Genomic DNA, 26939 nt, shown 5'->3' with positions numbered 1-26939 from the left:
GAATGAACTTAAGGACGTCTACTGGAGCCCGAGGAGGAGGGCGTTGACTCCCAACTCAGCTTGGGGGAAGCACCCGGCGCTCCTGCGGGATTTAACACATACCATCCTCTTTCCGGGCCAGTCCTTCAGTCAGTCGTATTTTCGGAGCGCTTACCGTGTGCCGAGTACTGTACCGAGCGCTTGGGAGAGTACAACGTACCGACACGTTCCCTGCCCACAGCGAGCTTACAGTCTAGAGAGGGAGACAGACATTAATATACATAAATCACAGATATGTACGTAAATTCCGTGGGGCTGGTGGGATGATGAGAGGAGGGAGCGAGTCAGGGCGACGCAGAAGGAAGAGGGAGAAGAGGCTTAGGCAGGGAAGGCATCTAGGAGGAGATGTACCTTCAGCGAGGCTTTGAAGGCGGGGAGAGCAACTGTCGGATTCGAGGAAGGACGGCGCTCCGGGACAGAGGGAGGACGTGGGTGAGAGGTTGGTGGGACGGAAGCGACGGCGGGACGGTGAGAAAGCAGGGGAGCCAAGTGTGTGTGCTGGGTTGCCTCCACCATGGGATGGAGAGTAGCACTCGATAGTATTTATTGAGCGCTTACTATGCGCGGCGCTCTGTACTGAACGCTTGGAACGTACAATCGGGCAACGGACGGAGACAGTCCCCGCCCGACAACAGGCTCGCAGTCTAAACGAGTAGCAGCTGCGGCCTGGTGGCACCTCCCCTAAACCTCAGGAAGACGGGGCGGCTGTGATGATGACGATGACGACGACGACGACGGCATTCGTTAAGCGCTTAACTGTGTGCCAGGCACCGTACTAAGCGCCGGGGTGGATACAAGCAAATCGGGTTGGACACGGTCCCCGTCCCACTTGGGGCTCACGGTCTCAATCCCCGTTTTATAGACGAGATAACTGCGGCCCAGAGAAGCGAAGCGACTTGCCCAAGGCCACACAGCGGACAAGTGGCCAAGCTGAGATTAGAACCCATGACCTTCTGACTCCCAAGCCGCTACGACACGCTGCTTCTACCTGAGATTCTGCTCCTCTAACAGCTGATATTCGTCTCTGGGCTGTCTTCGTTTTTATTTTTTTTTTAACGAAACTTGTTAAGCGCTCACTATGTACCAGGCACTGTACTGAGCGCTGAGGTAGATACAAGCTAATCAGGTTGGACTCGGTCCACGTTCCACGGGGGGCTCACGGTCTTCATCTCGTGGCTTGGTGGCAAGAGCCCGGGCTCGGGAGGCAGAGGTCACGGGTTCTAATCCCGGCGCCGGGGCTCGTCAGCCGGGTGACCTCGGGCAAGCCACTTCACCTCTCGGTGCCTCAGTTCTCTCGTCTGGAAAATGGGGACGAAGCCCGTGGGCCCCACGTGGGGCGACCCGATTGCCCCGTATCGACCCCGGCGCTTAGGACAGTGCTCGGCACACAGTAAGGGCTTAACCAGTACCAACATAATTATGACGACGATGAGACTGAGGCACAGAGAGGTGGAGCGACTTCCCCGGGTCACGCTGCAGTCACGTGGCGGAGGTGGGATTGGAACCCAAATCCTTTCCCCTTTCCGGACCCGCGCTCTTCTCGGCATCTCATGTGTCCAGTTGTCATTAAGTGCTGAGACTAGTAATAATAATAATAATACCGGTATTTATTAAGCGCGAGGGTGGATAGAAGCTAACGTGGTGAGGCCCAGTCCCCGTCCCACGTGGGGCTCGCCCGCTCCCACTCGTTCATTCCTCCATTAGTATTTATTGAGCGCTTACTACATACAGAGCGCCCGGAACGGACCATTCGGCGACAATCTCCAGAGAAGCGGCCTGGCTTCGTGGAAGGAGCCCGGGCTGGGGAGGCGCGGATGGTGGGTTCGAATCCCGGCTCCGCCACCGATGGGCTGCGTGACTTCGGGCAAGTCCCTCGCCTCCTCTGTGCCTCATCTGTAAAAGGGGGGATGAAGACGGTGAGCCCCACGTGGGCGACGACCCGGGATCCGCCCCGGCGCGTGGCAAAGAGACGCCATCGTTCCTCCGCTGAGGCGCGGGGCGAAAGGGCCTTCACGGGCCCTCGGCCCCCAACCCTCGGAAAGCGCGCCCGACGCCGCGCTCCACGCTGCGCCCCCGCACTCACCGCCCGGGCCCGGTCCGGCCGCCCCCGCCGCCGCCCCGGCCCGGCGCCGCCATCTTCCGGCCCCGCCCCCGGCTGCCCGCCCCGCCGCCTGTGCGCCTGCGCCCTGCCTGCCTCCCTGTGCGCCTGCACCCTCTCTACCTCCATTCTATTTATCGCCATTGTTCTTGTCCGTCCGTCTCCCCCGATTAGACTGTAAGCCCGTCAAAGGGCAGCGACCGTCTCGATCTGTTACCGATCTGTCCATTCCAAGCGCTTAGTACAGTGCTCTGCACATAGTAAGCGCCCAATAAATACTATTGAATGAATGAATGAATCTACCTGCCTGCCAGTGCGCCTGCGCCCGCCCTAGCTGCCTGGCTGCGCGCCTGCGCCCTGCCCGCCTGCCTGTGCGCCTGCGCCCCGGCTGACTGGCGGCGCCGCGGGGGCGGGGCGAGGGGTCAAGATGGCAGCGTCCAGCCGCGCCCAGGTGCTCGCCCTCTACCGGGCCATGCTGCGGGAGAGCCACAAGTTCAGCGCCTACAGCTACAGGTGACGGCGGGCGGGGCGGCGGGGCCGGGGCCGCGGGGGAGGCCGGGCCCACGACAACCGTCTCCTAAGGAGAAGGAGAACGAGGGTGTTCGTTAAGCGCTTCCTACCTGTCAAGCGCCGGAGAAGATCAGAATAATAAGTGTGACATCTGTTAAACGCTTCCTGTGTGCCGAGCACCGTTCTGAGCGCCGGGGGGGGGGGGAGGCGATCCATGGTGATCGGGTGGCCTCACGTGGGGCTCACAGGCTTCGTCCCCCATTTTCCAGAGGAGGGAACCGAGGCCCGGAGAAGTGAAGTGACTGGCCCAAGGTCACCCAGCTGACGAGCGGCGGAGCCGGGATCGGAACCCGTGACCTCTGCCTCCCAAGCCCGGGCTCTTGCCACTGAGCCGCGCCGCTTCTCTACAGATGAGGCCCAGAGAAGCGACGTGACTTGCCCAGGGTCACGCAGCTGATAGGTGGCGGAGGCGGTGATGAGACTGTAAGCCCGTCAGACGGCAGGGAGTGTCTCTATCCGTTGCCGACTTGTTCATCCCAAGCGCTTAGTCCGGGGCTCCGCACATAGTAAGCGCTCAACGAATACTATTGAATGAATTAGAACCCACGACCTCTGACTCGTTCATTCGATCGTATCTATTAATAGTAATAATAATAATATCGTCGGTATTTGGTAAGCGCTTCCTATGTGCACAGCACTGTTCTAAGCACCGGGGGAGATTTAGAGAAGCAGCCTGGCTCAGTGGAAAGAGCCCGGGCTTAGGAGTCAGGGGTCGTGGGTTCGAATCCCAGCTCCACCACCTGTCAGCCCTGGGACTTTGGGCGAGTCACTTGACTTCTCGGTGCCTCAGTTCCCTCATCTATAAAATGGGGATGAAGACCGTGAGCCCCGAGTGGGACAACCCGATGACCCCGTATCTACCCCGGCGCTTAGAACGGTGCTCGGCACATAGTAAGCGCTTAGCAGATACCGACGTTATTATTACAGGGTAATCGGGTTGTCCCTCGGGAGTCTCGCAGTCTTCATCCCCATTTGACAGGCGAGGGAAATGAGGCCCAGAGAAGCGAAGTGCCTTGCCCACAGTCACACGACTGACAGGTGGCAGCGCCGGGATTCGAACCCATGACCTCTGACTCCAAAGCCCGGGCTGTTGCCCCCGAGCCGGCGCCGACTATGTGCAGAGCACCGTGCTGAGCGCTCGGAACGGCCAAGTCGGCAACAGAGAGAGACCGTCCCTGCCCAGTGACGGGCCGACGGTCTAAACGGGGAAGACGGACGGCGGAGCGAAACAAAGACAAGACGACATCATCGGGATAAACCCGGGCTCTTGCCACGAGGCCGTGCTGCTTCTCTTTAGCCGGTCAATCGATCGATAGTATTTGCTGAGCGCTTCCCGCGTGCAGGGCACTGGACTGAGCGCTCGGGACAGAGGCGGTAGAGACGCTCCGGGCCCCCAGCCGGCTTCACCGGCGCCTGCTCTGGGCAAAGCACTGTCCTAAGCGTTTAGAGTCGGTGGACGCGATCCCTGCCCTCAGAGTTTAGAGGCCGACGTGGAGGACGGACAGCCCTCAATCAGGAGTATTTATCGAACGTTTACTCGTTAGGTAGTATTTATTGAGCGCCTACTATGTGCAGAGCACTGTACTGAGCGCCTGGAATGACCAGTTCGGCAACAGATTGCTCACCGTGCGCAGAGCGCAAAGAAAACGCTTGGAAAGGGACTAGACGATTGAGTTGATGCCCACGGCCACTGCCCCGCAAGGAGCTTGAGGTCTCCGAGTAGGCGAAACGACAGAGTTTAAAGATACGTACGTGAATCTCACGTGAGGAGGAGAGAGGGGCCCGAGGGCAGTGGCGACGCAATAAATTTGCCAATTTAACGGGATTTCTTCAGCGCTCACTCTGTGCCAGGGACTGTCCAAAGCCCCGGGCAATCAGGTTGGACAACGGTCCCCGTCCCCCATGGGGTCCGCTCACAGTCCCGGTCCCCATTTCCCAGATGAGGGACCTGAGGCCCAGAGGAGTGAGGTGGTTGCCCGAGGTCACACGGCAGACCAGTGGCAGAGCCGGGGTTAGAAACCAGATCCTCCCGACTCCCAGGCCCTGTCCGCTAGGCCATACTGCTTTCCTGCGGGGAGATTCTTTCATTCGTTCATTCAGTTGTGTTTATTGAGTGCTTACTGTGTGCAGAGCGCCGTACTAAGCACTTGGAAAGTACAGTTCGGCAACAGAGACGGTCCCTACCCAACAACGGGCTCACAGTCTAGAAGGGGGAGATGGACGACAAAATAAAACGAGGAGGCAGGCGTCAATAGCATCAAAAGAGATAAATCGAATTATAGATATATGCACATCTTTAATAAAACAGAGTAATAAATATGTACAAATATACACGTGCTGTGGGGAGGGGAAGGGGGTAGAGCAGAGGGAGGGAGTCGGGGCGATGGGGAGGGGAGGAGGAGCGAAGGAAAAGGGGGGCTCGGTGTGGGAAGGCCTCCCGGAGGAGGCGAGCTCTCAGTAGGGCTTCGAAGAGGGGAAGAGAGTTAGTTCGGCGGATGTGAGGAGGGAGGGCGTTCCAGCCCAGAGGTAGGAGGTAGGCCAGGGGTCGACGGCGGGACCGGCGAGAACGAGGCCCGGTGAGGAGGTCGGCGGCAGAGGAGCGGAGTGTGGCGGGCTGGGGTGTAGAAGGAGAGAAGGGAGGTGAGGTAGGAGGGGGCAAGGTGGTGGAGCGCTTGGAAGCCGAGAGCGAGGAGTTTGTGCCTCTTGCGAAGGATGATAGGCAACCACTGGAGATTTTTGAGGAGGGGAGTGACCCGCCCAGAGTGTTTCTTTTAGAAGCAGCATGGCCTGGTGAAGAAATGTCAGGCCTGGGTTCTAATCCCAGCTCCACCACTTGCCTGCTGTGTAACCTTGGGCAAGTTATGTACCTGCTCAGTGCCTCATTTTCCTCAATTGCAAAATCAATTAATCAGTCCTATTTGAATGCTCACTGTGCGCAAGCACTCTCCTAAGGATTTGGGAGAGTACAGTAGAACAGACAACATTGCCTACCCACAGTGAGCTTACGGTCTAGAGGGGGAGACGGGCAATATAAATAAATTACGGATATGGGCGTAAGGGCTGCGGGGCTGGGGATGGCGGGGGGGAATAAAGGGAGTAGATCAGGGTGATGCAGAAAGGAGCGGGAGAAAAGAAAACGGGGGCTCAGTCGGGGAAGGCCTCTTCGCGGAGAGGGGTCTTCGATAAGGCTCTGAAAGTGGGGAGAGGAATTGTCCGTCAAATAGAGGGAAGGCGTTCCGGGCCAGAGGCGGGACTTGACCGAGAGGTCAGCGGCGAGGTAGATAACAGAGATAGAGTGAGTAGGTTGGCACTAGAGGAGCAAAGCGTGTGGGCTGGGTTGTAGCGGGAGAGTAGCGAGGTGAGGTAGGAGGGGGCGAGGTAATTGCAGTGAACATTAGAAGGTGAGGGACGGAGAGGTGGGATGGGGCGGGCTCGTGCGAAAGGAGATTTGGGGCAAAGAACAGAGGAATCCACCCCCTTTCCTGTGCAGCAGGTAGGTGTGAGGAGAAAAGGCGAGGCCCCTTCGGGAGAGAGCCGCAAGGAAGACGGTGCCGGCTGGATTGAAACAGGTCTCGATAACAGCAAAGCAGACGGCGTTCCTGCTTTCGAAGAGCTTCCGAGAGCTCCCCTTTGCATGGGAAGCAGCAAGGCCTAGAGGAAAGAGCACGGGCCTGGGTGTCAGAGGACCTGGGGTCAAATCTTGGCTCTGCCACTTGGCTGCTGTTTGACCTAGGACAAGTCACTTAACTGTTCTGGGCCTCGGTTTCCTCAACTAGAAAATGGATACTCAAAACCTGTTCTCCTTTGCCCCTGAGACTGGGACTGGGTCTGCCCGGATTTTCCCGTGTCGACCCCGGATATGTTTTCCCTTAGAGTTGCAGATGTACAGTAGGGTTCGTTCAAGAACTTTCGAGAGATGCTACCAAGTGTTTGCGGTATAATGTGAGTTAAACCTAGCAAAACTATTTAATCTTCATTAAATTCAGTGAATAACATCAATTTATTCATTTAACCCCGGGGATTCGTACAGTGCTTGATACATAGGAAGCGCTTAAATGCCACAGTTAATACTAGAAACAGAAGCTTGTTTGGCTGTCATCTGGTCGTTGTATTTCAGGTTTTGGGGAGTTTTGTTTTCTGAATTTCATGGTATTTAAGAACTTACTAAGCAAGGTGATAGGGTTGGACACGGTCCTTGTTCCACGTAGTGATCACAGTCTTGATCCCCATTCTACAGATGAGGTAACGGATTCTCAGAGGAGTTAAGCGAGAGGCGGCATGGACTAGCAGAAGGAGCACAGGCCTGGGAGTCGGAAGACCTGGGTTCTAATCCTGACTCCGCCATTTCTCTGCTGCGTGACCTTGGGCAACTCACTTCACTTCTCTGTGCCTCAGTTACTTCATCTGGAAAATGGGGATTAAGACCGTGAGTTCCATGTGGGATATGGACCGTGTCCAGCCTGTTGTCTTGTATCTACCCCAGTGCTTAGTCCGGTCCGTGGCGTATAAGAAACATTTAGCACGTACTATTTGAAAAAGAAAAGTGACGTCCCTAGGTCACGCAGCAAAACAGATGGCGGAAGCAGGATTAGAACCCAGGTCCTCTGACTCCCAGGCCCGTCCTCTCTCCGCTAGGCTACATCGCTTCTCTCTCGTCTGCTCAACTGTATATATTTATTACCCTATTTATTTTGTTAATGAAATGTACATCGCCTCGATTCTATTTAATTGCCATTGTTTTTACGAGATGTTCTTCCCCTCGACTCTATGTATCGCCATCTTTCTCGTCTGTCCGTCTCCCCCGATTAGACCGTAAGCCCGTCAAACGGCAGGGACCGTCTCTATCTGTTGCCGACTTGTTCATTCCAAGCGCTTAGTACAGTGCCCTGCACATAGTAAGCGCTCAATAAATACTATTGAATGAATGAATGAATTCTCTTTCTCTAACCTCGACCTCTCAGGTGCCTTCGACACTGTCGACTACCCCCTTCTCCTGGAAACGTTATCCTTCCTGCCTCCCACCCCCCAGACAGTGGAAGTCCACACGTTCAATTCTGAGTCCCCTTCTGTTCTCCATCTACCCCGCTCCCTTGAAGAACTCATTCACTCTCATGACTTCAACTGCCATCTCTCTGCGGATGATCCGCAAATCTTCATCTCTAGCCCTGATTTCTCTCCTTTTCTGCAGTCTCGTATTCCCCCCTGCATTCAGGACGTCTCTACTTGGATGTTCTGCCCACCCCTCAAACTTAAGACGTCCAAAACAGAACTCTTTTATCTTCCCTCGGGGAGTGGCTCAGTGGAAAGAGCCCGGGCTTGGGAGTCAGAGGTCATGAGTTTGAATCCCAGCTCTGCCATTTGTCAGCTGGGTGACTGTGGGCAAGTCACTTAACTTCTCTGTGCCTCAGTTCCCTCATCTGTAAAATGGGGATTAAGACCGTGAGCCCCACGTAGGACAACCCGATGACCCTGTATCTACCCCAGCGCTTAGAACAGTGCTCGGCAAATAGTAAGCACTTAACAGATACCAATATTATTATCCCGCCCCCCCCCCACCACCGTGAGTTTCCCATCACTGTAGACGGCACCGCCGTCGTAACCATCACACACGCCCGTAACCTTGACGTTATCCGCGACTCATCTCTCTCATTCAACCCACATATTCAGTCTGTCGCTAAACCCCGTTGGTTCACCTTTCATGAAATCGCTGAAATCCGCCCTTTCCTCTCCATCCAAACCGCTTCAAACCAATCCCTCATCCTGTCCTGCTTCGATTACCGCATCAGCCTCCTTGCTGAGCTCCCCTGCCTCCTGTCTCTCCCCACTCCAGTCCATGCTTCACTCTGCTGCCCGGGTCGTTTTTCTACAAAAACGTTCGGTCTGTATTTCCCCCCTCTTCAAGAGCCTCCAGCGGTTGCCCGGCCACCTCCGCGTCAGACGGAAACTCCTTACCGTCGCCTTTAACCAATCCATCGGTCGTATTTATTGAGCAGCGCTTACTGTGTGCAGAGCATTCTGTTAAATGCTTGGAAGTGTACAGTTTGACAGAGTTGGAAGACCCACTCCCTGCCCACAACAGGCTCACGGTCTAGAGGGGGACTTTAAGGCACTCAATCGCCTTGCCCCCTCCTCCCTCACCTCACTGCTTTCCTACTGCAGCCCAGCCCGCACGTCTCACTCCTCTAGTGTCAAAATCTCACCCATCTCACCACCGACCTTATCACACGGCCCCACGGGCGTGGAGGACCGCTGCCGCCTCACTTTCTCCACACGACCGACGCCGTCCGGCTCCCCGTTGCAGAGGCACGCAACTTTGTGTCGTCTCTCACTCCTCGTTCTCTTTAAACTCTCACAGGAGGCTTGTCCCTAGACCGTGCTGGTATTTCCTGCACAGTAATTCCCAGATCGATCCCTTCCTCTCCATCCTACCGATGACCCCCACGGGGCTGAGTAGGAGGGAGAACAGGAGAACTGAGGCACAGTTAAAGGTTCCACAGCAGGCCTTCGGCAGAACTGGAATTAGAACCCGGGTCGTCCGACTCCCGGGCCCGTATCCTTTCCGCTAGGCCGTGCCGCTTCTCTCGGCTACCCGGGTGGTCTTCGTAAAACATCGGTTGGCACACGTCTCTCCACTCTGTGCGTATGTTAAAGCGTATGACGCAGTTGCCTTCCTAGGATTTTGGCGCAAGTGGGATCAGTTGGGCGAATCTCCTAAGTGGGCCGTGATGGATTCCGCCCGTCCCTAAAATGGGCGTCGTGATACCTGATCCAGACCGCGTACAGGACTTGCCCCGGGGGATTAACTGATTGAGCTCTTTAGCAAGAAAAGGTCCCATTATAAATAGATCTTGTTAAAAATGCTTTGCGACAGGTCACTCTTTGCATTCCTTGCTTCAACTTTCGTTTCCGGTCTTGACAGAAAGTTCGTTTCCTCCGAATTAAGGAATGTTGCTTTGGATGTTGCTCTGTCTGCTTTTTGTGTGGGTGTGGCAAAAATCAGAATTAGGGTGATAATCAGGATAATATTGATTGTGTTTGTTTTATTGGCATCTCACTTCTTTTCTCTCCTAGGGCGATCCTAATCACTTTAGACTCAGAACTCAAATCTCTATCCGCTTTGGGATGCACTTGACATTGTGGTATGCACTTGGGGAGGTTTTTACAGGCACCACGGGAGAAACGACCCACCTTCCGGCTCCGAGTCGACCCATTCTGGAGCGCAAGAAACTGTCCCAGTCCCCTGGCCGTGAAGCAGTACGGGATTCTCAGCGGAGACCTTGCTGAAAATAATCGGGGGCCACGGCTCTCCGGGGCCGCTCGTGCACGGATGGGTTTCTTTCCAGTTATTCGGCGGTCGGATGCGATGGAGGGGGGGATGGCGGATCCCTGAAAAGGCTAGCGGGAGCCCCCGCTTCTGGAAGGACCCGGCAGATTCCGCCGTGGCCCGAGACGGGGCCGTGGGCGGGAGCGTGGCGTTAGGGCCAGGCGCGCGACTAAGTGGAAACCGCTGCTTTGCCACGAGGGGAAGCGGAGCGGTTTGACGACTGCACACGGCGTGCCACGTGACGTCACGGTGCCGCATCCCGTCTCTGCCCCGGGCTGACCGCTAGCTCGATCTCCCGCTTCCGGGTGCCTCTTCCGCTCGTGGTGCCCCGCTGAAACCCTGAGGTGGATAAGCCGGATATTAATAACCAGCGAGGCTTTGGGAAGTGATGGTTTTCCTTCAGTCTCGCCACTCTACGGCTTAAAGAGGAAAGCGAGATTAGGCTCAAGATAAAGCGGAGACTTCGAATCAGTTGGCTAGACCGAGTCGCTGGGTTCTTAATTGGAGAGGAGTTTTTCAGATGAAAGGGCTGCCGGGCGGGAATCAGATTTTATGCATGCTCTTTTCTTCCTACCTACAGGTATTTCAGAAACAGTCCGGTAAAGGGGAGAGGTTGTTTTTCTTTAACTTATTTTAATAGCCGAGGTCATTACACATCGACTACTTAACGAAGGACTTGCCGTCTTTCTGAATGGTGGCAAATTAACCGCTTATAAATGTCAAATCTGCGTAGGTTCTGAAACAAAATAAAATGGCACGTTAATGAAGGCTGTGAATTAATGGGCCTAATGAGTAGGGAGTTAATAGCCCCCTTTTGAAGGTGCGTTCACTCTTTCAGGCCACCGACAGAAACATTTCGTCAATTACCTACTAAACGGCACCCCAGTGTCCTGAAAAAAGGAATGCCCATCCGAAGCGGGAGCGGTTTTCTCTCAGCCGTTCCTTTAACGCTTTGCGACGCGTCTCGCCTTGCCTTCCTCCTCTCTCTGCCGGCTGTCAAGATTATGGCAGTTCTCGGTTTTGCGGGATAGGCGTTCCGCAAAGCCCGGAGCCCCCTCCATCCAAGCAGCTGATGGAGCAGCGCAGTTGAGCCGGAAGCTCCCGTCCCTCCCCCCGGAGAGCTGCCGTGTTGAGATATCCCAAGCCCTGCTGACCACACAGACGGAGCTCAGTGACGGTGACTCCTGCCCTTATGGCCGGAAAGTTCTGGTTCTGATGCTTTTCTGCTGTCCCGCGCTTTTTTTTTTATGGCATTTAAGCGTTCACCGTATATCAGGCGCCGTTTTAAGCGCTGGAGGAGATACAAGTTAATCAGGCTGGATACTGTCCCTGTCCCGCGTGGGGCTCACGGTCTCAGTAGGAAGGGAGAGCGTTGACTCCCCGTTTTGCGGCTGAGGAAACTGAGGCACGAAGCGGCTTGCCCAAGGTCACCCAGCAGCCAGGTGGCAGAGTCAGGATTAGAAACCGGTCCTCTGGCCACGGGCCCGTGCACTTTCCATTAGGCCCCGCTGTTTCTCTGGAAGTCGGTAAAATGGGGTCTGTCAGCCTGGGTGCTGACATGAATTCCTTCGAGCGAGCGATTTAATTCCTCTTTGCCTTTACTAATGCTGCTATTAGTAAAACTGAAATAAGGATGCTTACCTCTGGTCCATCTTTAGAATTCTTTAAGATCCTTAGATAAATTGCTGTCAAAATTAAGCCGTTTCTGATGCCAGTTTCTCAAACCCTAGCCATCCTCTGTGCCCTTTCACACTACTTTGAGCAATTTCTTCAAATATGGAAACCTGAAAGCCTCAGCTATACCACCCTCAAAAGGTAGAACGATTCAGATGTTTCGTCAAAGCACCGCTGTCTGAATTTCCACACAGGAAGTTCTGATCAATTAGAAGACGTGAGAAATGAAAGCAACGTATTGCCTGGGGTTTTCTGCTTGTAGCCCGTACACGTCGATACCGTACATCTGATGGGAATTATCATCAATTAATCAACGGTATTTATTACGTGCTTGTTTTATTTCAAGCACTGGGGAGAGTACGCACAGTGCAATAGAGTTGCTCCACAAGGAGCTCACGGTCCGGTGTGACTAATGTGTTTTCTCTAATGCTCGTATCCATTCACTCGATCGTATTTATCGAGCGCTTACTGTGTGCAGAGCACTGACCAAAGCCGTCGGGAAAGTACAATACAGCAGTAAAGAGAGGCAGTCCCCGCCCACAACGAGCTCAGCCTCGAGGAGGGGAGACAGACATCGATATAAATCAAATTACGGGCATATACATAAAATGCTGTGGGGTGGGGAGAGGGCGGGGAAGAGCAAAGGGAGCGAGTCAGGGTGACACAGAAGGGAGTGGCAGGTTAGGAAAAGTGGGACAAGCGTTTAGTATGGCGCTCTGTGCACGTTAAGCGCTCAATAAATACCACTGATTGTCTCCTCATTGTTCCAGGGTGCCCCAGAGACACTCAGAGGTGTTTCAGGAGTTCATTAATGCCTACCAAACTCTTCTCCTTTCCGAACAAGCTCTCTTTCTTCTCTGTTAACGGTTACTTTTGTCTGCTGTACTATTAAAATATTTTTGGTTCACGGTAGCAGTCGCGTAGCAGCGTTTAATTGAAGAAATAAATGTTTACTGCCGAAAAACTCCCTAATAGATCCCGAACTGGAGGTGTCGGCTTGGTGGCTTAGAGCCACCGCTTTGAGGAAATGAGGGGAAAGAACAGTAGCTGCCGGAGCACCCTAAAATGTGAAAGTAAAAAATGTTCCCATTATTCAAGATGAGTGGGAAGTTGCAAGAATAATGAGCTCGAGTTTTCTCGTGGGATTGATTAATGGACTTGATTTTAGCAGAGTGTCTCAAATTACATGTATATCAGCTCTTTTTAATCTGAAAAGCCATCTGCATCCTTTATATAACAAATTAGAACAGAAACATTTTTCTTTTGTGCAAAATATAATTAAAGGCGGAATTTGTTTGAGGATTAATGAGAGGAATAGAAAAATCACTGCTTCTGGCAATGACTCATGTCAATAATCTTATACGTGAAATTCCTGGTGAGTAGAAAGTAGTTCGTAATATTGGAAAAGCCGTGCGGCGTGAATGTGGAAGTAGTCATGCTCCCATCCCCTTCCGGAAGGGTGGGACACTTCGATTCTCACCCCAGCCCCACAGCGTGTTGGTGTGATGGAGAAGCAGCGTGGCTCAGTGGAAAGAGCACGGGCTTTGGAGTCAGGGCTCATGAGTTCAAATCCCAGCTCTGCCACTTGTTGGCTGTGTGACTGTGGGCAAGTCACTTAACTTCTCTGTGCCTCAGTTCCCTCATCTGTAAAATGGGGATTAAGACTGTGAGCCCCACGTGGGACAACCTGATTCCCCTATGTCTACCCCAGCGCTTAGAACAGTGCTCGGCACATAGTAAGCGCTTAACAAATACCAACATTATTATTATTATTATTATTTTACACTCACTCCCTCGGTGAACTCATCCGCTCTCACGGCTTTGACTACCATCTCTACGCAGATGACACGCAGATCTACATCTCCGCCCCTGTCCTCTCCCCCTCCCTTCGGGCTCGCATCTCCTCCCGCCTCCGGGACGTCTCCGCCTGGATGTCGGCCCGCCACCTAAAACTCAACATGAGCAAGACTGAGCTCCTCATCTTCCCTCCCAAACCCGGTCCGCTCCCAGACTTCTCTATCACCGTGGATGGCACGACCATCCTTCCCGTCCCGCAGGCCCGTAATCTCGGTGTCATCCTTGACTCGTCCCTCTCGTTCACCCCACACATCCTATCCGTTACCAAGACCTGCCGGTTTCACCTCTACAATATCGCCAAGATCCGCCCTTTCCTCTCCACCCAAACGGCTACCTTACTATTACGGGCTCTCGTTATATCCCGGCTAGACTACTGTGTCAGCCTTCTCTCTGACCTCCCTTCCTCCTCTCTCGCCCCGCTCCGGTCTATTCTTCACTCCGCTGCCCGGCTCATCTTCCTGCAGAAACGATCCGGGCATGTCACTCCCCTTCTTAAACAACTCCAGTGGTTGCCTATCGACCTCCGCTCCAAACAAAAACTCCTCACTCTAGGCTTCAAGGCTCTCCATCACCTTGCCCCTTCCTACCTCTCCTCCCTTCTCTCTTTCTACCGCCCACCCCGCACGCTCCGCTCCTCCGCCGCCCACCTCCTCGCCGTCCCTCGGTCTCGCCTATCCCGCCGTCGACCCCTGGGTCACGTCCTCCCGCGGTCCTGGAACGCCCTCCCTCCTCACCTCCGCCAAACCGATTCTCTTTCCCTCTTCAAAACCCTACTTAAAACTCACCTCCTCCAAGAGGCCTTCCCAGACTGAGCTCCTCTTCTCCCTCTACTCCCTCTGCCATCCCCCCTTTACCTCTCCGCAGCTAAACCCTCTTTTTCCCCTTTTCCCTCTGCTCCTCCACCTCTCCCCATCCCCACAGCACTGTACTCGTCCGCTCAACTGTATATATTTTCGTTACCCTATTTATTTTGTTAATGAATTGTACATCGCCTCGATTCTATTTAGTTGCCATTGTTTTTACGAGATGTTCTTCCCCTTGACGCTGTTTAGTGCCATTGTTCTTGTCTGTCCGTCTCCCCCGATTAGACTGTAAGCCCGTCATACGGCAGGGACCGTCTCTATCTGTTGCCGACTTGTTCATCCCAAGCGCTTAGTACAGTGCTCTGCACATAGTAAGCTCTCAATAAATACTATTGAATGAATGAATGAATGAATCGATATCCCTACACTCGACCATTTCTCCTATCCGTAATTCGTTTTAATGTCCGACTCTCCCTGGAGCCTGTAAGCCCCTTTTGGACCGCCTCTACCAACTCTACTGTGCTATAGTTTCCCAAGGGTCAGTACAGTGCTTGGCACACATCATTTTGTTAATGAGATGTACATCCCCTTGATTCTATTTATTGCTATTGTTTTTGTCTGTCCGTCTCCCCCGATTAGACTGTAAACCCATCAGTGTCAGGGACTGTCTCTATCTGTTGCCCATTTGTACATTCCAAGCGCTTAGTACAGTGCTCTGCACCCGACTCTGCCACGTGTCAGCTGTGTGACTGTGGGCAAGCCACTGAACTTCTCGGTACCCGTTACCTCATCCGTAAAATGGGGACTAAGACTGTGAGCCTCACGTAGGACAACCTGATTACCCTGTATCTTCCCCAGCGCTTAGAACAGTGCTCTGCACCTAGTAAGCGCTTAACAAATACCAACATTATTATAGTAAGCGCTCAATAAATCCTATTGAATGAATGCTCAGAAATACCACTGATGGGTGGAGTGACTGAGTCCTGGCTCTGTAGCGGGGTGGCTCTGTTGCGTGTAGCCACCACGCAAACCTCACCCCCGGAAGGAGTAAACCGTGTGTCGTCAGGGAATGTGGCTACCAACTCTGTGGTACTGAACTCTCCTGAGCGCCCGGTGTAGTGTTCTGCACACAGTAAGCGCTCGATAAATACACTGATGGAGTAAAGCTGTCGAAAGCTTCAAGTGACTCCTGGGGACCTCCTTTTCTCCATTAGGAATATGTCAAGGAGTGTTTGTTTTTTTTTGGGGGGGGGGGGCATTGCTCAGGGGTCTTCCCATTCATTCATTCAATAGTATTTATTGAACGCTTACTATGTGCAGAGTACTGTACTAAGCGCTTGGAATGTACAAATCGGTAACAGATAGAGACAGTCCCTGCCCTTTGACGGGCTTACAGTCTAATCGGGGGAGACGGACAGACAAGAACAATGGCAATAAATAGAATCCCAACACCCTCCCTCCCCACCCCCCCAACACACACACACCCACCAAGCAGCTCCAGGCGAAAAATGAGTTTGCAGGGAAGGGTCATCTAGAGGAAGGAAGACAACAATTGAATATTTCTCCTAGTTCAGATTTCCTTGGGTGAGAAGGGAGAAATAGTGCCATTCCAAAGGAGAAAAGCCGGCCAACCTACAGTCAGTCACTTCCACGGATCCTCGTGCTCTGGCTGTCACTCGAGAGGAGATGGAGTTTACCGGCCGTGGTCCGAAAGCTTGCCCCGAACAAGGTCGCGGCCAACTTCTGTCTCCATCGCCCTTGGACACCGGCCCCCCGGCCAGAGCTCAGCCTTCTGAGTAGACGGTGGTCCTCCGGACGGGAAGCACCCGTGCACATCCCCCAAACTGGAAGTTGAAATGCAACTCAGAGATCCATCTGTCCCAGCACATGTGGCTGTGGGATTGTAAATGATCAGTGAGAATAATCTCATATTTCCTAGAGGAACGGATGGCTTTGGTTATTCCTTTTGTTAGCGGCGTACCGTGCCTGCTCAGATTGCTTTTTTATCCCTTTTGTAGGCCTAGAATTTTGAAATACTGAATGCCTAGGAACATATATGGAGATGCGGGAGAATTTTTAACTCAGCCTCTCGATACTTGGATATTAATCCAATTTATCCTTTTGAAAATGTGACAGAAGAAAATTGGGAATCGAGTAAACAAAGAGGCTTAAGAAGGGTGTTTTACATATAAATTCACACCGGTTTTTATCGCTTTTTCCCATTTTGTTTGTTGTGCAGCTTGAATAGCGTCAGCATAATATCTGCTTCTTGGAAATATATGGCTACTAGTCTTTGGATCAGATTAAACTGAGTTTGACTGTATTTTTAAACTTCACTAAAGTCTTCGCTGCTTAGCCTCACCCAATTCCCGTCAGTCTGGTAACTCACTGGCACTTTATATCTCTAAAGTATGGTTGGGTTTTTTTTTAAGTTTCTATCTTTTTATGTTTTGAAAAACCTTTTTATGTGGGTCAGTCACCAGAGTAAGATGCATTTGTCTCGTCATCTTTCCAATTATATGCCCTTCGGAGTTTAGGAACCGTGTCTTTCTGTTTCTGCACGCGTCTCCCCCCCTTCAAGAACCCATCCACCTCCACGGCAAACAGAAATTGCTCACCATTGGCTATAAAGCACTCAATCAGCTCGCTCTCACCTATCTCTCCTTGCTCCTTTTCCGCTACAGCCCCACCCATACGCTTCACGCCTCTCAACACCATCCTACTTCCTGCAGCTCGCTCTCGTCTCTCCCGCCGTCGACCCCTTGCTCGGGCCCTCACTGTTGCCTGGCATTACCTCCGCCTTCAGATCCAACAAACCTCCACTCTCCCCATAGTCAAAGCCCTACCTTTTTTTTTTTTTAAAAAAAAAAAATGGCATTTGATAAGCACTTACTGCGTGCCAGGCACTTGGGTAGATAGAAGATAATCAGGTTGGGCCCAGTCCCTGCCCCACGTGGGGCTCCCAACCTGAATCCCCATTTTACACACGAGCTAATTGAGGCCCAGAGAAGTGGAGTGACTAACTCGAGGTCACACAGCAGACAAGTGGTGGAGCTGGGATCAGAGCCCAGGTCCTTCTGTCTTCAGGCCTGTTCTCTATCTACTAGGTCACACTGCTTCTCTAAAATCACATCGCCCCCAAGAAGCCTCATCACCCCTCCCCAACCCTATTTTCCCGCCCTACCGTCTCACCAACGCCCACCTCTTAAGCCCTCACCCCACCTCCCCTCTGCCACACAAATAACCTTCCGCTCCTTTGCCTCCCTTACCTGTAATTTCTTTTAGTGTCTCATTCTCCCACTAGACTGAAAGCTCCTCCAGAGCAGGGATTGTGTCTACTTACTCTGTTGTACCCTCCCAAGCGTGTAGTACAGTGTTCTGCCCAGAGTAGGCACTCAGTAAATGCAGTTGACCGATTGATCTGACTGTTGTAAATCTCCTCATCATCTAGCAGGCTTGTAGCAGGAACTCGATAAATTCCCACAACCGACTGGCAGTTTTCAAGCGATATTTTCTTCCCTTTCGCACATTTCTTTAACAAATACAAGGCGGAACACCTTAGTTCCTGAAGCAGGTTTTTCGAAGGGGAGCCGAAGATGCAACTATCATGAAGGAATAAAAAGATAGATCCCACCCTTGAAAACCGTTCCTATTACAGGCAGTGATTGTGGGTGTGTCTACGTGCGTGTCTATGCGTGTGGTGCACAGAGACACGGCCATCCATCACATGAGATGATTCTATAGAAGCGGAAGCTCAAGGACCAGATTCATCACATTTTTAATCGTCACCTATAATAAAATCTGTGACTTAGGTCTTGAATGGTAACCTCTACTCTAGCCTTAACCTTAAATGGGGCAATATTACTGGACCACTGTAATTAATGTGGTCTTGTTTCGTGGCTTTGAGAGAGATAATTATATCTCAGCTGTATAATTATTTCCCCAGAGGATTGCTTTTCTGCATTCGTTTGACTCTGAAGGTGAGAAGGTGGAAGATGAGGGAATCAATATTTACTTTAGCTGTACACGCTTTTTTTTTCCTAACACCGGTGGAATAGGTTACTTTCCTTTTGTACAGCCTGGGGTGGTGTTTTTCCTTTACATTTTTGAGTCTTAAGTCATTCTAAAAAATATGCATTTACAAAGCCCAGGAACTCAAGAAAAGACAATCGGCTGTGTTTTCTAATTTCGGTATCCACGTTAAAGAGAAGTGCAGGAGAATTGTGCTTAAACTTGAAGAGTTTGGAATAGAGGTCTCACCGAATAATTTCAGGACTGTTTCATGATTTCTCTTGTCTATGTTTGTACCAGTTTGTACTATTGGATTGACGGTTACAATTTTTGAAATGTCGAATGATCCATTATAGGTCCCATTTTCCTTTCCAACAGGTTCTCTCTCAGACTTGTGTAGGAATAAAGATTCAACCCTTAAAACAATCAGACGACACCATTTGAGCCACCTCATGCATTGCGATACTATAGATAGGCACTCGAGATGCCAATTAGAGGGCTATTTTTGCACGTACTCTTCTGTTCTGACCTAATTTTACGAGTGTTGAAATCTTCTTTAATTTCCTTCTTATTTGGTTGTAAACCTCTACTCGGAATTTTCTTCCCTTCTTGATTAATAAAAAGTGCAGGGAGGAGAGGAAGATTTTATAAGGGGGGAGAGGGTTCTATTCAGAATTGAGCTCAGGGCTCCGTTTTCGGAAAGCAAGACAGTTGCATAGTAAGGAAGAGAACTAAAGGTATATTAGTGATCTTTGATACGAGAACCTCGTGTTGGATCAGACCAGTCGGTCATCCAGCTCAGTATTCTGTGTCTGACAGTGGCATCAGATGATCCTGAGAAAATTGGGGTGATTGTTATTACTTGGCGTGGTACTTTATGGCTGATGATGGAATGACAGGCAAGGCTCGGTCCCTTCACTTCGCGAGTTTTATGAGTTGCACGTAAGCGCAAGCCCTGTGGTGCCCGGCCAACGGCGAGCCGGGCATGTGCTGGTCGGAACCGACTCGTGCGGAGTTTTAAGCCGCTCTTTGGTAGCAAGCGACGCGTTTGTCCTCAAAAGACGGGACTAGCCGGATGGCAGAGCCGACTCTAGGATGACCCATCTTGTGCTGCCAGATTCCCAGCGTTAGTGTCAGTGGAGCACGATTTGAAATTGGCCTTCGGAACCGTCCTCGTACCTCTTTCCTGGCCGCCTCCGGGATCCGCCCCACGCTCAGGCGTCCAGTGCTAAGGTTGTTTTGGGGCGTCCTCTTAGCGTTCATCCAAGCCAGATTAAAGCACCACCCATCGCAGCCGAACCTTGATCGTCATCGCCTTGATGCCCGCCATCCCACAACGTTCCCGGGCCTCGGTGTTCAGGATGAGACTCTCGCCCTCTAACGGCCCCTCGGACGACGCGGGTGGACTCGGTCGAGTTGTCCCATGCGGCGTCGGCGCGGTGCGCTTGCCTCGCGGCCCGAGAGCCGGACTTGGTCTGGAATAGATACGGGGTCATCAGGTTGTCCCACGTGAGGCTCACAGTTAATCCCCATTTTACAGATGAGGTAACCGAGGCACCGAGAAGCGAAGTGACTTGCCCACGGTCACCCAGCTGACAAGTGGCAGCGCCGGGATTCGAACCCATGACCTCCGACTCCCAAGCCGGGCCTCTTTCCACTGAGCCGCGCTGCTTCTCAGAGATAGCATACATCACGAGATGTATGCTGTCCCGTGTCGGTCTTTCTCTTCTGTTAGCTTGAAAGTTCCTCGAAATGTGGGATTTTTCTTCTATTTTTATGATCCGTTCCTTCCCCTTCCTCTTGCCTGGACCTGCCCTCACCTTCAAACACTCCAAGCCCCAGCTTTCCCCATCTTCAAAGCCCTTCTGAAATCTGCCAACTCCCCCAAGTGCTTTAGTCCGGTCCGGTGGACGCAGTAGAGCACTCCGTAAATTCCAGCGATCGTAATAATGGTCTCTATTAAGCGCTTACTATGTGCGAGGCACTGTCCGAAGCGGTGGGGTCAGTGCAAGCAGATCGAGTCGGCTACAGTCCCCGCCCCGCGGTCTCGATCCCCCTTTTACAGATGAGGTCACTGAGGCACAGAGAAGTGAAGTGACTTGGCCACGGTCACGGCAGACAAGCGGCGGAGCTAGGATTAGAACCCAGGACCTTCCGACCCCCGGGCCCGTCCCTATCCGCCGGGCCATGCCGTCTCTCGGGTTTTACTGATCGGCGTTCCCGGGCATGAAGAGCGTTCCGAATAACGAGCGTTGGGAGACTACGGTTGACGAAAAGCTAGACCGGAGGACCGGCGATGCAGGCCGGGAGGTCGTAGAGCCGTGATGAGAGCCGTAGCCTTTCGGACTCACTCTTCCAGAGCCCACCCTCCTGGAGTCCAAGTGGAAGCCGGGGCGAGGTGTGCACTCTCCCATACGCATCTCCCTTAGAAACCGGCGCTTCTCCCTTGCGGGTCGAAGTACCGTCCGCTCCGTGTTGTGGGGCGACCTTGGAAGACTGTGCCCCGCTTCCCCGGTTGACTGGCGTTCGCCTCCGAGAGGACGTCACTCTAGCGCGTTACAGTCTGAACTGGCAGGCTGTTGATCTCTAGGTGCAATCCAGAGTCCTAACCGTGGCCTGTGAAATGCGAAAGGGCGAGGGGCCCGTTTCTCCGCGGACCAAGCCTCTCGTCGTCGGCACCGTTGGTTCAGGCCGCGAATTCAGACTGAGGAAAACCGAGAGAGTTGCGCTTTGCCCTGAGGAATCCCGTTTGTGGAATTTTTTTTGCCCCTATGCATTTCAGAGGAGAGCGGTGTGCTGACCTGCAGGACGCAGTACTAGACAGATCATCTAGTGCATACTGTGGTAGATGCTGGTGTTTGTTTTTCCGTTTTAGGTTTTCTGGCTAAACGTTCTGTGTATTGTATTTGTGCCGAAGGGCGATTTTTAAACGAAGGGTAGCACTGGTATTTGTTAGGCGCTTACTATGTGCCGAGCACTGTTCTAAGCGCTGGGGTAGACACAGGGGAATCAGGTTGTCCCACGTGGGGCTCACCGTCTTAATCCCCATTTTACAGATGAGGTAACTGAGACACCGAGAAGCGAAGTGACTCGCCCAAAGTCACACAGCTGACAAGTGGCAGAGCCGGGGTTCGAACCCATGACCTCTGACTCCAAAGCCCGTGCTCTTTCCAGTGAGCCACGCTGCTTCCCTGAGCCACGCTGCTTTCTATAAATTAGAAAGAAATTAACTTGGGTACTTGCCATGGCCCAAAATAACAGTAAGTAGGAGTGAGCAGTGCTAATGAAAACTAATGTTCTTTGAAGCTACTAGAAGGAATGGAAGGGAAATGGCAAATCGGAAGTGAGATGTCTGTCATATACACGTGGAGCGGAAGAGAAGGCTCGAAATAATGATTGTGGCATTCGTTAAGTGCTTACTGTGTGCCAAGCACTGTTCTAAGTACTGGAACAGGTAGACCCCATTCATCCATTCGGTCGTATTTATTAAGTGTTTACTGTGCGCAGAGCACTGCACTAAACGCCTGGGAAAGTGCACTACAAGATAGTACAATGTAAGCACATCACCACAGTCCCTGTCCCATCTGGCGGGGGCTCAGTCTAAAGGGCAGGGAGAAGAAGGAAACCTCCGTTTTCCCGATGAGGAGACTGAGGCACAGAGAAGTTAAATAATAATAATGATGGCATCTGTTAAGCGCTTACTATGTGCAAAGCACTGTTCTAAGCGCTGGGGAGGATACAAGGTGATCAGGTTGTCCCACGTGGGGCTCACAGTCTTAATCCCCATTTTACAGATGCGGGAACTGAGGCACAGAGAAGTGAAGTGACTTGCCCAGAGTCACCCAGCCGACAAGTGGTGGAGCCGGGATTAGAACCCACGCCCTCTGCCTCCCAAGCCCGGGCTCTTTCCGCTAAGCCGTGCTTCCCTGCCCTTACCCGATAACCTTTTTCGACCGACGATGGGCAACGGGAATGACTTGCCCAAGAGCCCACAGCAGGCAAGTGGCGGAGCTGGGATTAGAACCCGGGTCCTCTGACTCCAAAACCTGTCCTCTTTCCATTAGGCCCCGTTGCTTCTCATGAGAACAGGAGAGGAAAGGAAGGTGTGGAAAAGTCTCTTAGGGGAATACGTCGGAGGGCAGCCGTTTATTGTGGTTTCCTCGGGCCCCGTCAGTTCTGTAAACTGTCTGCGTCGCACGCTTTCAGGCCATCTTGTCGTCAGCCTGAAAGGAGATTTAAATGGAAGGAACGACCGAAGCGGAATCAGTCACGATCCATCACTTGGGAACTCATAGATTTTTAGCACTTATGTCTGTATCTTTATACTCTCATTCAGTCATATCTATTCGGCGCCTACTGTGTGCAGAGCACTGTACTAAGCGCTTGGAAAGTACAATTCAGCAACAGATAGAGGCAATCCCTGCCCGACAACTCCTACATCCTCCTCTCTCTGATCCATTGTACCATCTGTCTTGGCCACTAGATTCTAAGCTCCTTGAGGGAAGGGGTCATGTCTACTAAATGTACTCTGCCAAATGTGTAGTACAGAAGTATGCTTAAATGCCAGTGACTGATGGATGAATCAATAAAGAGGAAAAAGAAGATTTAGTACTCTGAGATTTATTTTTTTTCCTGAATGGGAAGTCTTTCCTCTCGCCTTTTCACAGTTCCGTGTACTGATTCCTTAAACCTGATGCTGTGTCCTGAAAACTTAAGCACCCTTTAACCTCTGAGGTCTCTCCCCAGCAGAACCAGTCAGCCAGTGGAACAGCCTTTCCTGTGAGGTTCCTATCCTTCTTCTGCCACTTGCCCACTGTGTGACTTTCAGAAAGTCACTTAACTTCTCTGTGCCTCAATTTGCTCATCGGTAAAGTGGGCGTAAACCCTACTCCCTCCTACCTAGACTGTGAGTCCCATGTGGGTCAGGGACTGTGTCCAAACTGATAACCTCGTGTCTACCCCCAGCGCTTAGAACAGTGCTTGGCAAGTGCTTAACAAATGCTATCACAGAGAAGCAGCGTGGCTCAGTGGAAAGAGCCCGGGCTTGGGAGTTAGAGGTCATGGGTTCGAAGCCCGGCTCTGCCACTTGTCAGCTGTGTGACTGTGGGCAAGTCATTTCACTTCTCTGTGCCTCAGTTACCTCATTGGTAAAATGGGGATTAACCGTGAGCCTCATGTGGGACAACCTGATTACCCCGTATCTCCCCCAGCGCTTAGAACAGTGCCCTGCACACAGTAAGGGCTTAACAAATACCAACATTATTATTAATCGTAAAAAAAAAGGATGAATGCTTTTCCTTGAGCAGTGCTTTGCACATAGTAAGCACTTAACAGATGCCATCATTATTATCTGCTGGCGATCAGAAAGTCACCCCTAAGTTAGGGTAAAGTCCCTCAGATAAGAGCCAAGACGGTTCATTTATCTTTCATTCAGTGGTATTTATTGAGTACCTTTCGAGCGCCGAGTGCCTGGGAGGATACGACAGTAGTCTAGTGGGGGAGAAAAATCAGGCAAAAATAATATGCAGAGAGTTGGAACAGGAAGCACAAGGATATGCAAGTATGGATTAATTGGCTAAATAAATAATGGAATATTCATAAATATTTAAGGGCTGAGGGTGGGAGAAAATACATAAAAGTAGTCGTTGGGTTGCTGGTCTAATGTGAATTAATCGGGGAAGGCTTCCTAGAGGACATTGGATTTTAGGAGGACTTTGAAGGCGGGGAGAACTGGGATCTAGTGGATTTATAATAATAATAATGTTGGTATTTGTTAAGCAGTTACTATGTGCAAGGCACTGTTCTAAGAGCTGGGGGGGGATACAAGGTGATCAGGTTGTCCCTCGTGGGGCTCACAGGCTTCATCCCCATTTTACAGATGAGGTAACTGAAGCCCAGAGAAGTTAAGTGACTTGCCCAAAGTCACACAGCTGACAAAGTGGTGGAGCTGGGATTAGAACTCATGGCCCCTGACTCCCAAACCCGTGCTCTTTCCATTGAGCCACGCTGCTTCTCTAAGTAGGCATTTAAGTAGGCATCAGTCACCCCCTGTAGATTGTAAGCTTCTTGTAAGCAGTGATCGTGTCTACCAAGTAATAATAATAATCATGATAATGTTGGTATCTGTTAAGCGCTTACTAGGTGCCGAGCACTGTTCTAAGCGCTGGGGTAGATTCGGGGTAATCAGGTTGTCCCACGTGGGGCTCACAGTCTTAATCCCCGTTTTACAGATGGGGCAACTGAGGCACAGAGAAGCTAAGTGACTTGCCCACAGTCACACAGCTGACAAGTGGCAGAGCCGGGATTCAAACCCGTGACCTCTGACTCGCAAGCCCGTGTTCTTTCCACTGAGCCATGCTGCTTCCCACTGATCCATGCTGCTTCCCAATAATAGTGTTGGTATTTGTTAAGCGCTTACTATGTGCAGAGCACCGTTCTAAGCGCTGGGGTAGATACAGGGTCATCAGGTTGTCCCACGTGGGGCTCCCAGTTAATCTCCATTTGACAGATGAGGTCACTGAGGCACAGAGAAGTGAAGTGACTTGCCCACAGTCACACAGCTGACAAGTGGCGGGGCTGGGATTCGAACCCATGACCTCCGACTCCCAAGCCCGGGCTCTTTCCACTGAGCCGCTCTGCTTCACACTGTACTTTCCCAAACGCTTAGAACAGTGCTCTGCTCCTAGTAAGCATTCAATAAGTAACATTGATTAAGGGAGTTCCAGGCAAGAGCGCGAAGGTGGAAGAGGTCTGGGGGGAACGAGGGTTTGGTTTTTTGTCTTCATTTTTGTTTTTTTCATTCTTAAGTGGTATTTATCAAATGCTTACTGTGTGCCAAGCTCTGTACTAAGTGCTTGGGTAGATACCGGGTGGGACACCGTCCATGTCCCACATGGGGCTCACAGTCTTAATCCCCTTTTTACAGATAAGGTAACTGAGGCACAGAGAAGTAAAGCGACTTGTCCAAGGTCACCCAACTGACATGTGACGGAGCTGGGATTAGAATCCAGGTCTTCTGACTCCCAGGCTCGTGCTCTTGCCACTGGGCCTTGCTGCTCCTTCTTTATACTGAACACTGTAGTGAGCACTTAGGGAAGAACAATCTAACTAGAATTATACCCTCAAGGGTCTTAAGGTCGAGTGGGGAAAAAGGCATTAAACAGTGTGTCTCCTGGTACCCCCTGTGGCAAAGAGTTTGTAAAAGGGGCCAACTGGTCAATACGCTAGATTCCACGAGTTTTTAATGTAGCCTTTGAAAAATGAATAAATAATGGTGGTAATTGTTAAGCGCTTACTATGTGCAGAGCACCGTTCTAAGCGCTGAGGTAGATACAGGGTCATCAGGTTGTCCCACGTGAGGCTCACGGTCTTAATCCCCATTTTACAGATGAGGTCACTGAGGCACCGAGAAGTGAAGTGACTTGCCCACAGTCACACAGCTGATAAGTGGCGGAGCCGGGATTCGAACCCATGACCTCTGACTCCCAAGCCCGGGCTCTTTCCACTGAGCCACGCTGCTTCTCACAAATGGTTGTGCTCTATAGTCCATTAAGAGTTCTGAAAGTACGCATTTTTTTCATTCATTCATTCATTCGATAGTATTTATTGAGCGCTTACTACGTGCAGAGCACTGTACTAAGCACTTGGAATGAACAAGTCGGCAACAGATAGAGACGGTCCCTGCCGTTTGATGGGCTTACGGTCTAATCGGGGGAGACAGACAAGAACAATGGCAATAAATAGAATCGAGGGGAAGAGCATCTCATGAAAACAATGGCAAATAAATAGAATCAGGGTGATGTACATCTCATTAACAAAATAAATAGGGTAATGAAGATATATGCAGTGGAGCGGACGAGTACAGTGCTGAGGGGATGGGACGGGAGAGGGGGAGGAGCAGAGGGAAAGGGGGGAGAAGAGCGTTTAGCTGCGGAGAGGTGAAGGGGGGGTAGAGGGAGCAGAGGGAGAAGGGGAGCTCAGTGTGGGAAGGCCTCTCGGAGGAGGTGAGCTTTAAGTAGCGTTTTGAAGAGCGGAAGAGAATCAGTTTGGCAGAGGTGAGGAGGGAGGGCGTTCCGGGACCGCGGGAGGACGTGGCCCGGGGGTCGACGGCGGGATAGGCGAGACCGGGGGACGGCGAGGAGGTGGGCGGCGGAGGAGCGGAGCGTGCGGGGTGGGCGGTGGAAAGAGAGAAGGGAGGAGAGGTAGGAAGGGGCAAGGTGATGGAGAGCCTCGAAGCCTAGAGTGAGAAGTTTTTGTTTCGTGCGGAGGTCGATAGGCAACCACTGGAGGTTTTTAAGAAGGGGAGTATCATGCCCAGATCATTTCTGCGGGAAGATGAGCCGGGCGGCGGAGTGGAGAATAGACTGGAGCGGGGTGAGAGAGGAGGAAGGGAGATCGGAGAGAAGGCTGACACGGTAGTCTAGCCGGGATATCACGAGAGCCCTTAGCAGTGAGGTAGCCGTTTGGGTGGAGAGGAAAGGGCGGATCTTGGCGATATTGTAGAGGTGAAACCGGCAGGTCTTGGTAACGGATAGGATGTGTGGGGTGAACGAGAGAGATGAGT

At 51.9% G+C, this 26939-nt stretch overlaps 1 protein-coding gene across 2 annotated transcripts in view; it reads left to right on the top strand.

Annotated features, from left to right (window-relative positions):
- Window positions 1–2533: 2533 nt before the first annotated feature.
- The window catches only part of LYRM4 (LYR motif containing 4), a 113446-nt gene continuing 89040 nt past the window's right edge, over window positions 2534–26939 (top strand). For both annotated transcript variants that reach the window (XM_029053960.1, XM_029053964.2), the window contains exon 1: window positions 2534–2650. In XM_029053960.1, coding sequence (XP_028909793.1) covers window positions 2565–2650 — 86 coding nt within the window. In that variant the 5' untranslated portion in view covers window positions 2534–2564. The remainder of the gene's footprint in view (window positions 2651–26939) is intronic.

The sequence above is a fragment of the Ornithorhynchus anatinus genome, chromosome X3, assembly GCF_004115215.2.
Source record: "Ornithorhynchus anatinus isolate Pmale09 chromosome X3, mOrnAna1.pri.v4, whole genome shotgun sequence".
Lineage (NCBI taxonomy): Eukaryota > Metazoa > Chordata > Mammalia > Monotremata > Ornithorhynchidae > Ornithorhynchus > Ornithorhynchus anatinus.
This window is presented reverse-complemented; position numbering and strand designations above follow the sequence as displayed.